The 12,483-nt window shown below is 35.9% G+C and overlaps 1 protein-coding gene and 1 non-coding gene across 2 annotated transcripts in view; one reads left to right on the top strand and one right to left on the bottom strand.

Annotated features, from left to right (window-relative positions):
* Nucleotides 1–12,483, bottom strand: part of CEP128 (centrosomal protein 128) — a 375,030-nt gene that overhangs the window by 292,187 nt on the left and 70,360 nt on the right. The window contains exon 11 of the mRNA XM_021679614.1: nucleotides 6,889–7,040. Within this exon, the coding sequence (XP_021535289.1) occupies nucleotides 6,889–7,040 (152 nt within the window). The remainder of the gene's footprint in view (nucleotides 1–6,888; nucleotides 7,041–12,483) is intronic.
* Nucleotides 4,324–4,430, top strand: LOC123325749. Its single transcript, XR_006540607.1, has one exon. It is a non-coding gene; the product is annotated as a U6 spliceosomal RNA (small nuclear RNA).

The following is a 12,483-nucleotide window of genomic DNA, read 5'->3' as shown; positions in this document are numbered from 1 at the left end:
GAGAGAGACACAGTGAGAGAGGGAACACAAGCAGGGAGAGGGAGAAGCAGGCCTCCCTCAGAGAAGGGAGCCCGATAGGGGGCTTGATCCCAGGACCTGGTATCATGACCCGAGCCGAAGGCAGACGCTTAACGACTGAGCCACACAGGTGCCCCAATAACCAATGTTTTAAAATTGATTTCTGTCAACTCCAGTATCTGAACAGTCTATATGCCTATTTCTATTTCTCGCTTATATCTTGTTTTTTAGTAATGTGGTTTTATTTCTTGATATGACTGCTGAGTTTTGATCAAATGCTAAACACTATATAACAAATTATAGAAATATTATGAGGGCTCTGAATAATGCCTTCCTCCTCGAAAGATCTACTTTTGTTTAGATGAGCAGTTAGGGTAGGGACAGATAACATCACAGCAGATTCAAAGCTATGTTACAGTCTTTGTGACTGTTGGTGCATTTCCAGCTTACCCAGACTCTAGGGTTTAGCCCTTCGGGTATCCCAACTGAAAGAGTGGGATGATTAGCAGCGTCCTTCTTCTTTAATGGGCCTAAGTTCTACTGTAAGCTTTGTTCAGTTTGTGACTTAAACTTTTCAGGGGAAAAGTGGTGCCAAGTATCAGATCCATCACTCTGCATTCCACTCCTCAACAGAATACATGACTCCTCCTGTCCTTATACCCAGATAACTCTCTGATAACTTCAAACATATTTTTAAAAATATATGTCTTACCCAGCTTTTCTAGTTTTTCTCAGTAAGAAGTCTGTTCTGCAACAAGCTAATCCACCATTAACAAAGGCAGAAACTGTTCTCTAATCAGAATTGCCAAAAGTTTACCTAATTTGTTAATCTTCACTGAGGAAGAGCAAACTATAGCCTAACACCATTATAGGTTCCCCCCCAAATAAGCACTGTATCATAAACTCATACTTCATGCAAGTAAAGTACTAGAAATTAAATACATTTGAAAAAACTGCTAACACTGACCTTTGCTTATGTTAGCCATGTGTTACTTATTAAAAACGTTTTTTTGCAAAGATAATTTATACCATTCCAACATTTAAGAGTACAACAGGCCCACTGTTTTCATTGTTTAAGGCTGAGTATAGTCTCATTTCTCCTGGTAGAAAGCTGCCTGAAAACAAACTTCTAAAACACAATTTAAGTCTCCACTTAAAATGATAACGCTATCAAATCAAAATCACTCTAAAGGTTAACTATAACGACTTCAGGAATAATGCATGAACGATTAAGATATGCTTATTATAAAGTCTACTCTATATCCCTTTAATAGCGTTTGTAGTGGTCAAGAAATGAACAACTATCAATTACTAAGATTCTGCAAAAAATACTACATTTGTTATATATCACCTATTTTTCCATAGCAAGTCCTTTGATAATTATTCCCAAAGGTATATGTTATCTTTATACTTGCTTTTAACGTCAAATCTATCTATAATTAACATAAATTATCAATACTTCATTGTTATGTGGGGAGTGTAAGTTTCTCCCTCCCCCCACCCCTTTATGCATGTGTCCATGTACACGTGCACACACATCACAGAGACATACACAAAGGCCTACACATTCAACTTATACATAAAACACATGAGGCAGAAATTATCATGACTTCAGAAAATAAAGAACTTGAAAATTGACACTTTTATTCCTAAATTATTTCTTTACTGACCCTACTAAATAGTAAATATTGGTGATGTCTCAAAGGAAAATTTAAAATATTTGATCCACTTCTACTTTCTGGCTTGATAGAAATACTATGCAACTCTGAGTTACAGAAAACAGAAGAGCTGCCTTTCTTCACAACTCCGATTTTTCCATAGATGAAAGATTTAAGAATTAAACTAAATCATCTTCAAAGTGTAAAAGTTCACTTAGTTTTGGAGTTTTTACTTGTAGGGCATCTCTGCCAGTAGTCATCTTCATGAAGAACTCGGAGAATAGAGCATTTGTGGACTTAGCAATCTGCTTCAATGTCAGTTAATGTGGTTAATAACAGAGGCAGACCTCATCTGCACTAGGTTCGACAATTTTAGCCTGTCTATAAAGTTTTGCTGCCAATATTTGTTTTCTTTATAATCTGTGTATTAAAAATAACTTAGTACTCAGTACCTTATTTTACAACAAGCACTTGGATAAGGAAGAAATTATTAAGATAAAAAAAAAGAATAGAAAATTACAGATAGGACAATGTAGGTCTCTAAGAAGGGCTTTAAAGTAGTATTGAATTGGGGCGCCTGGGTGGCTCAGTCGTTAAGCATCTGCCTTTGACTCAGGTCATGATCCCAGAGTCCTGGGATCGAGCCCCACATCGGGCTCCCTGCTCCGCGGGAGGCCTGCTTCTCCCTCTCCCACTCCCCTCGCTTGTGTTCCCTCTCTCTCGCTGTCTCTCTCTCTGTCAAATAAATAAATAAAATATTTTAAAAAATAAAAAAATTAAAAAAATAAAGTAGTATTGAATTGAAGGGGGCATTATGAGATAGCAAAGTAGCCAGCTTTATATATAAGATATGCAAGAATCAAAAGTTTATCTTAAAAGCATATTAAAAGGAACAACCTTCCTTCTGTTCCTAATGTACTCATCATCAAAAAGAAAAGTTATTATTGATTATCATTTGTTTTCCACTACCCTCTTTTTAAAAGTAAATTATGGCATTACAGTTCTAAGTTTCCGCTAATGAATAATCATGTCAGTTGTCACTCAATTATCACTTTCAACATTTAATCTAAATTATGTACAGCACCTTGTGTTTTTTTTTCTTTCTTTGAAGTTCCTTGTTGAATTTAAAAGTCAAATTTTTTTCTTCAAGAAAAGTAAGTTGATGGAAGATGGAGGGTGAGATTAAATCAGGGAGAATCATTGATCAAGGATACTCGGAATTCTTATGAATACAAATAGCCTATCAAGGTTAATGAGGTTCAACTCAAGTTTAGAAGAAGAAAAAAAATGTACTTAGTATTTTCTATGCATATACAGATTTAGGGTTTTAGGTACAATTTGAAAGGTAAATTATGCAAACCCAAACTCAGCTTTCATTCTGGTTTTTTACAAGCTATTTTCACTGTTTTTCTCCAGTGTAAAACAACTGCTTAAAACATACTCTGGATCAACAAAAACTAATGCAATTAGTGAGAAAGAGCAAGTGTCCCCTTGAATACTGACCGACAACTCTCCCAGAAATTAATGTGCTTTTAAAGAATGACCAGACAACAAATGTTAGCTTTGAAAACTAACCATAAAAGTGTTCTACAATTCACTATTTCAGTCAACAAATACTAATATGGGTAAGACACTATCGGGGCACAAAGAAATACAGAGATAAGACCTGGTTCTTAACCCATACTCATTTATGATTTGAAGAAAGATATACGTATTTAATTCATAAGTGGCTTCCAGAATGCCACAAGTTTGAATTACAACATCATTGTGTACTGGTAAATGGCCCAGAGCAAAATCTGTGCATAGCAACATATTAAAAGAAAATGCAAACAGAAGGTTGAGCATCAGAGTGGAAGCAGAGAAGATTGTTAGAAAGACAAAAGAAGTCAGTTCAACACACTCCAAAAATAAAAACAGAATCTGGTGAAATAAATAGATCCCTGGTTACAAGGACTCTGTTAAAGAGAGGTAGAAGGTGGGAGAGCCTTACCATAGCCAGGAACAAACAGTCCTTTACACATCAGTATTCTCTGACTGTGTTCACCAAGCAACTTCTTGGTTACTAATTCACCTTTCTAAAACCTAGGTATAGAAAATTGGGTGACTTGATGCTCTGCATACAACAGTGTTTAAATATCCATATAGAGCCCCCACAGGGTACATCAATGAGCTGGCACTCTTTTATATACTGTTCTCTGATGGGTTTCATTGTTAGTATGAATGTCTCCTGGGCCACATTAATTCTAGGACACAGAAAATTCAAGTTTCCAGATGTGAAGACAAGACTGAAACACAAGGTCTTCACCAAGGTAAGGACATCGAGGTCAGATTTGTCTTAGTGACAGGGCAGCTTTCTTCTGCAGTCCCCTATCTCCTTCATTTCAATTCATTTTGAAATTTTAAAGACATATACCTATATACTTTAAGGCAGTGTGAGAAAGGTGCCATAAGAATATTAGTGATGTGAGTAAAAGGATGGGGTATAGAAGGAAGGATTATCACATGTAGAAGCTATAGCCGAAGAAGGCTTCAGGAAGGAAAAGGCTTAGGATTTCCACAAAAAGAGGACCTTATAGGAACAGTGAACAAAGGGAATAAAGTCAAAAAAATGGAAATGAATAGGAAAGTTTAAGAAAAAATGAGTTAAGTGCTCGCTTCGGCAGCACATATACTAAAATTGGAACAATACAGAGAAGATTAGCATGGCCCCTGCACAAGGATGACACACAAATTCGTGAAGCGTTCCATATTTAAAAAAAGAAAAAATGAGTTGACAAGACTGGGTATAAGGTTTTGTAGGAAAGGTGTTAGGAAGTTAAAGAGAAAGAGACTAGTGATTGAACAAACCACAAGAAAGAGTATTATGGCAAATGTTTTGGGGCCTGACCAATTAGTCACATTTTGTGCATGTTTTCTTATTTATATTTGGTTTCTAAAAAGCAACTAAAGAAGATTAAACTTCATTATAGAATGTCTAAGGCAACACCAATTTTTTTTTTTTTAAAGAGAGAGAGCAAGCGCAAGTAGGGCAGAGGGAGAGAATCTTAAGCAGGCTCCATGCCCAGCGTGGAGCCCAACGTAGGGCTTGATCTCACGACCCTGAGGTCATGACCCGAGACTAAACCAAGAGTCGACATTTAACCAACAGCCACCCAGGTGACCCCAACACCAAATATTTTTGAAAACTAAAGCAGAAACTAAATGCTTTTCAATTAAATTTCAATCAAATACCCAACAGAAGTCACATTGAGTGATCCATGACCGATACCATCACAAAGTCTACGCTAGATGTCATTTTTTTTTTTTAAAGATTTTATTTATTTATTTGAGACAGAGAATGAGAGAGACAGAGAGCACATGAGAAGGGGAAGGGTCAGAGGGAGAAGCAGGCTCCCTGCCGAGCAGGGAGCCCGATGCGGGACCCGATCCCGGGACTCCAGGATCATGACCTGAGCCGAAGGCAGTCGCTTAACCAACTGAGCCACCCAGGCGCCCCCGCTAGATGTCATTTTGAGAACAGTATGGAGATGTTCAAAGGGCCTTCACAAGGTATGAAAAATAAGCTATAATCAGAAGTGTCACAAAATCTAAAACAATGGATATAAAATTTAATTAATTATTTTATTGTTAAAAATAAAGTCAGGGGGAAAATAAAACTAGTTAATGGGAATTTCTTCCAGAATAAACAATGTCTTTTTGTAATACCTTTTTAATGGCAACTGGGAAAAAAATCTTTCATCCTCCAAAAGGAATTTGAATTAGACTTGAGACAAATTCAAAGAACTTTCTGCGTCAATTTTAGAATGTCATGCACACAGAGACAGGGAAATTTGCCTGGCTTTTCTTCTCTGTCATGTCACCACCACCTAGAACAGTGCCTGGCATGTAATAGACAGTCATTAAGTATTTGATATGTGAGTAAATGTTCAACCTCTCTGTCCAACTGTCTTTCACATCCAAACCCGTACAACCAATCTAAACTAACCCAAGAGAATGCCAACTCTTTCCCTAACCAGGTGAAAATGTAAAAGAACTATTGTTAGGACAAGGGGAAAGCCAGGCTCTTTGAACAAGAGCATTATTAGGTTATTATAATTTTTTAAATGCCTAGGAATGTGAGTTTTTTTTTTTTTCATTGATTGATTCTGCAAGTGCTAAATGAAGTGAAACAATGGAGAGGAAGAGAGAGGACAGACCAATATGTGGTTATAAACAGCTTAGCAAAGTGATTTTTCTACCTTTGATATTTATTAACAGAGCTTTTTCTAATTTTTAATACTTAACTTCGGCAAAATAATATCTCAGCACTTTCGTCAGCAGGATCAAGGGCTAAAATAATTAATAACCATGAAGCAAACTTTAGAAGTCCTACAATTACAAATGCTCTGATAATATTTCTGATAAGTATTTATTATATATGTAGAGGGCTCTGTAAAAAGTATGTCAATATTTCATTATCTTTACAATCTGAATCTTGATCCAAATCTAAAATACATTTTCCACTGATGCACTGACAAGATGAAAGAGAAACTCAGACTGCAGTAACATTAAATATTTCCTTTGTATTGTATAAAGTTAGGTATCTTTAACACCAATTTTCTACCTTTCATTGTAATTTAGAAAATTCTTCAAATGTGGCACCTTATTACAATTAGAATACAACTTCACTAATAAAAACAGATATAGAAGAGGACTGATACATATCTATTTCCAAATCTGTCATCCATGTTTGATATATAATTTATATAATTATATTAGAATTAAGACATCTCCTTTTTATGAAGTTCTTTCTTTTGATTTTTAATATTTTTGGATAATTACCCCAGTTCTGCCTCATGTAGAGCCGTGAGAGATTTAAAAACCTTTATGGTACCTTTTTTTTTGCTGTGCCTTCTGCCAGTTTCACCCCAAAATAAATGATAACTCACCATTCCTTCAAAGAAAGGCCCCATCTCTCTGAAGGAAGGGCTCAACTGCCACTATAACAAAAATGTTTTCAAGTTTAATAGGTTCCTGGCTTTAAGGTCCAAATGAAAGAGAAATGAATCCATAGACATCTCTATGTATAATTAGTCATCTACATAACTTTACATTACATATACTCAAACTAGAGTTCATAAAATACTACAAAATTTCTATTAAAACTTCATTAAGCAATTCTCTGAAACAGAACTAAAGTTCTTTGAGTACAACTTAAAAATAGCAAAGTCACCTCTATATGTGCTGCAAACTGTGCTTTCTCCTTGTCTTTTCGCTCCATGCACCGCTTCGCTTCCTCTAACTCAGATGCCATTGCACTGAAGTTCAGCTGCACCCTCAAATCTGACATCTGCTTCTCCAGATTCTCTTTTTCCTGCTCAACCCCTTGAAAGAGAAAATGTAAGGCTTGACAGTTGTTCTTTATTCACAGGAGAATGTACTTTGAAATGGTACAAAGCCTTGGTGTTCTAATATTCCAGCTAACAGAACCCACTATTAACACTCAATAGACTTTTCAGAATTTGCCAGCCTATTGTTTCAAGTCTCACTCAGTATTCTAAAATATATACACTGATGTGTTATCCAATATTATTCCATTTTGATACTAAAACTTGAAATGTTACCGGATTTCTAGTACAACTGAACTCAGGGAAATCCTACATATTTTTTCTTTAACTTTCCTTATATCTCTACCTCCAAACTCTAACACAGAAATACTGAAAGAATTTTCAACTGAGTTATACATTAACTGAAAGTTACTGAAGTTGACACACAAAATAATTCTTTCTTGCAAAATAAACAAATGATACTGTTAAATCTCTGTGTATGATCACTAACTAACTAATTCTGGAGACTACCACCTGAAATTATATCACTGAACAATATAGACAGACTTAGTATTTAATTCAACATACTTGGTCTGTGACGCCAGGACACTGTAACACCACCTTCTTCAAACATAAATAACACAAAAACCTTTTCTCAATTACCTTAAATTCCAAGAATAGAAACAAGACATATAAAATACTTCCTTGAGTCTAAGATGCCAAAAATTGGAACATATATTACCAATTTAACTATTTTTCTGGTAGTTTCCTTTCCAGGAAAGGAAAGGAAGGAAATACTAGCAAATTAAATTTATACATCATTCATAAGACATATCTGAACTTAAGAGATATCAAAGTGTTCAAAATTGTACATCTTGTATGTACATGGACGGAAGAAGATACATAGGCATTTTAATAGCATGATAAAGGCAATGACAGACACTATACAGATATTTTACAGATACAGTTATCATACAGAAATAGAACAAAGGAGAGAGTGATTAACTCTATCTTGATGAAAAACTCAGGTGCGAAGAAACAGAAACTAAGTTAAAGAATGAATATAGACTCTCACCAAGCAAAAGAGATGGGGCGTTGGGGTGATAATTCAGAGAAAGGAAGAGACATAAAGCACAGAGGTACAATACTGGATTTAATATTCAGGTAGCTGCACACAGTACTTCCACATAGCTACCACATAAGAGGGAAGAAAGAAGGAGAGTCAGCAGGGTGTTTATACATTGATAGGGAGCTTAGAAATTATCCTATAGATGAGGAATTAGCAAACATTTTCTGTAAAGGGTCAGAGAGTAAATATTTTAGGCTTATGATCTCTGTCACAACTACTCAACTCTGCCATTGTATTGCAAAAGTAACCTAGACAGTGAATAAATGAACGGGAATAGCTATATTCCAATAAAGCTTATTTACAAAAGTCTGGATTTGCCCCTTGGGCCATACTTTGCGCAGCCCTGCTAGGTTTCCAACCTGAAAATATGCATATTTGTTTATGTGTAAAAGTATGTATTCATTTTACAAATATATATTTTAAATTTTATATTTAGATAGGTATAAATATGCATATGTGTGTGCATGTAACCTATCTCTAGAGTGTCTATCTTAATATATAGGCATACATTTCAGGATATATATTATTATACATACAAAGTAACAGGAATATATATTATATAAAATATGGAGATATTAATACATATGAATACATGTATTAATACATATACATAATTTGTGAAACATATATTTAATGTGGAAACATAATAATTTGATAAGTTTCATAATCTAGACACATATAAAATAATATGGATATATAAATATATACCTAGGTACACATACATATATATAACAAAACGTTTAGCAAAATTAAAATACTTAAAACATAAGGTATAAAATGTAAATCGTGTTACGAACACTCTCCTCTCATACCCAGGGGATTGTCTCATATGTTCCACTTTGAAGAACACTTGCCACTTGCTACAAACACGATGGGTCAGTAGAGCATAGCAGTTAAGCGTTTGAGGAGTTCAGGTTTGGGGAGAAAGAGATTCAGGTCTGTTACTTCCCACAAATATGACCTTAGGCAATCTCTTTATTCTTCAGTCTTTTTTTTTTTCTCCTTATTCAAATGGAAATAAGACTAGTACCCTTCTTATAGTGTAGTTATAAGAACTAAAGGAGATAACATAAAATGTGTAGCAAAATGCCTCATGTGTAGTAAGAACTCAATAACATATAACAAAACTTTTAAGCAAGAGTAACATGAATGGTTTGTGGCAGCAGTATAGAAGACAGATCACAGAGGAATAGAATAAGTTAAGAGGGTAATACAAATGAGACAAAGCATGACTAAACTGGGATAGTGGGAATAAAGAAGATGGGCCAAATTCAAGAAATACCAAGATCTATAAATAGATAGGGACAAAGCAGATGGAGGAGAGAAGGAATAATTTCAGATGTTCTTTGTATTTTAGCCTTGGCTATTTGGATAAAAGATGGTGGCATCAATTGAAAAAGGAAATAAAAACAGGTTTTGAGGAAAGGATGAACTCAGCTGTAAATCTGTTGACTGGGGCATTCTGTGGAATAGCACATGAAGATGTCCAATGAGAGGCTCCAACTGGGGGACTGAAGATTAGTGGACTTAAGATTTAGGGATCATCATTACAGGTGATAGCTAAAGCATAAGATTTAAATAACAACCTCTAGGGAGAACTATTAAGTGAGAAACCCCATAAAGAGGATTCTAGACAACACCCAGCATTTAAAAGACAAGCTGTGAACGAAGGAAAAAGATTCAAATGAAAAGAATGAAAACAAGGAACTCAGAAGAACCAGGAAAGAGTAGAAACATAGAAGTCAGTGAAGAGTTCCAAGAAGGAAGAGGGAAAAACAGGGGTCAAGTAAGAAAAGTAATACCATGATTCCTTTGAATTTGACTGAGAAGACTACTAGTAAAGTAAAGCAAAGTCAATTTCATTTTTTATGTTTTTAAAGATTTATTTATTTGACGGAGAAAGAGCACAAGCAGGGGGAGTGGCAGAGGGAGAAGCAGACTCCCCGCAGAGCAGAGAGCCAGATGTGGGGCTGGATCCCAGACCTTGAGATCATGACCTTAGCCGAAGGCAGATGCTTAACCGACTGAGCCACCCAGGCACCCCAGCAAAGTGGATTTTAAAAGCAGGTGTGGACGTTATTTTGCAATGGATGGAGGAATGAACAGCAACAGTGTGTGACTATGAGTGTGAATTCTTGGGCAGATTTTTTAAAAAAAATAATACAATTATTCTATAAAGATGAAAATTTTAGAACCATTAAGAGAAGGTGAAGAAGTTCATTATGATATTGATATGAGAACTTTCAGATTTTTTTTAAACCTGGTAAGTAGTTAAGAAAAGTGACATTCTTCTAGTCCTCAAAGACTTACACCAAGAATAACTAGATTTTTTATAAGGTGAGAAAACATGTAACAAATGTACCACAGTCTTTTTCCAAACAAAATAAGAGTTCTTACGTGCATCTTTATGCAAATTTGATGAATAATCAAAAACCTTAGGATTTTACTTTTAAAAATAAATTTTAAAATATTTGATGTCAAAATATATTTCAATTGCTCTAGGTAGCATTGACATCTTCACAATATTTGTTCTTCCAATCCATGAGCATGGAACGTTTTTCCATTTCTTTGTGTCTTCCTCAATTTCTTTCGTGAGTATTTTATAGTTTTCTGAGTAAAGATCCTTTGTCTCTTTGGTTAGATTTATTCCTAGGTATCTTATGGTTTTGGGTGCAATTGTAAATGGGATCGACTTCTTAATTTCTCTTTCTTCTGTCTTGTTGTTGGTGTATAGGAATGCCACTGACTTCTGTGCATTGATTTTATATCCTGCCACTTGACTGAATTCCTGTATGAGTTCTAGCAGTTTTGGGGTGGAGTCTTTTGGGTTTTCCACATAAAGTATCATATCATCTGCAAACAGTGAGAGTTTGACTTCTTCTTTGCCAATTTGGATGCCTTTGATTTCTTTTTGTTGTCTGATTGCTGTGGCTAGGACTTCCAATACTATGTTGAATAGCAGTGGTGATAGTGGACATCCCTGCTGCGTTCCTGACCTTAGGGGGAAAGCTCTCAGTTTTTCCCCATTGAGAATGATATTTGGTGTAGGTTTTTCATAGATGGCTTTTATGATATTGAGGTATGTACCCTCGATCCCTATACTCTGAAGAGTTTTGATCAAGAAAGGATGCTGTACTTTGTCAAAAGCTTTTTCTGCATCTATTGAGAGGATCATATGATTCTTGTTCTTTCTTTTGTTAATGTATTGTATCACATTGATTGATTTTCAGATGTTGAACCAACCTTGCAGCCCAGGGATAAATCCCACTTGGTCGTGGTGAATAATCTTTTTAATGTACTGTTGGATCCTATTGGCTAGTATTTTGGTGAGAATTTTTGCATCCATGTTCATTCAATGCAATCCCCATCAAAATACCATCCACTTTTTTCAAAGAAATGGAACAAATAATCCTAAAATTTGTATGGAACCAGAAAAGACCCCGCATAGCCAGAGGAATGTTGAAAAAAAAAAGCAAAGCCTGCGGCATCACAATTCCGGACTTCCAGCTCTATTACAAAGCTGTCATCATCAAGACAGCATGGTACTGGCACAAAAACAGACACATAGATCAATGGAACAGAATAGAGAGCCCAGAAATGGACCCTCAACTCTATGGTCAACTCATCTTTGACAAAGCAGGAAAGAATGTCCAATGGAACAAAGACAGTCTCTTCAACAAATGGTGTTGGGAAAATTGGATAGCCACGTGCAGAAGAATGAAACTGGACCATTTCCTTACACCACACACAAAAATAGACTCCAAATGGTTGAAAGACCTCAATGTGAGACAGGAGTCCATCCAAATCCTAAAGGAGAACACAGGCAGCAACCTCTTTGACCTCAGCCGAAGCAACTTCTTCCTAGAAACATCGCCAAAGGCAAGGGAAGCAAGGGCAAAAATGAACTATTGGGACTTCATCAAGATAAAAAGCTTTTGCACAGCAAAGGAAACAGTCGACAAAACCAAAAGACAACCGACAGAATGGGAGAAGATACTTGCAAATGACATATCAGATAAAGGGCTAGTATCCAAAATCTATAAAGAACTCATCAAACTCAACACCCAAAGAACAAAGAATCCAATCAAGAAATGGGCAGAAGACATGAACAGACATTTTTCCAAAGAAGACATCCAAATGGCCAACAGACACATGAAAAAGTGCTCAATATCGCTCAGCATCAGGGAAATCCAAATCAAAACCTCAATGAGATACCACCTCACACCAGTCAGAATGGCTAAAATTAACAAGTCAGGAAACGACAGATGTTGGCAGGGATGCGGAGAAAGGGGAACCCTCCTACACTGTTGGTGGGAATGCAAGCTGGTGCAGCCACTCTGGAAAACAGTATGGAGGTTCCTCAAAAAGTTGA

This window comes from Neomonachus schauinslandi, chromosome 9 (assembly GCF_002201575.2).
Source record: "Neomonachus schauinslandi chromosome 9, ASM220157v2, whole genome shotgun sequence".
Taxonomy (NCBI): Eukaryota; Metazoa; Chordata; class Mammalia; order Carnivora; family Phocidae; genus Neomonachus; species Neomonachus schauinslandi.
Note: the sequence above shows the minus strand (reverse complement) of the source record. Positions and strands in the feature narration are given on the sequence as shown.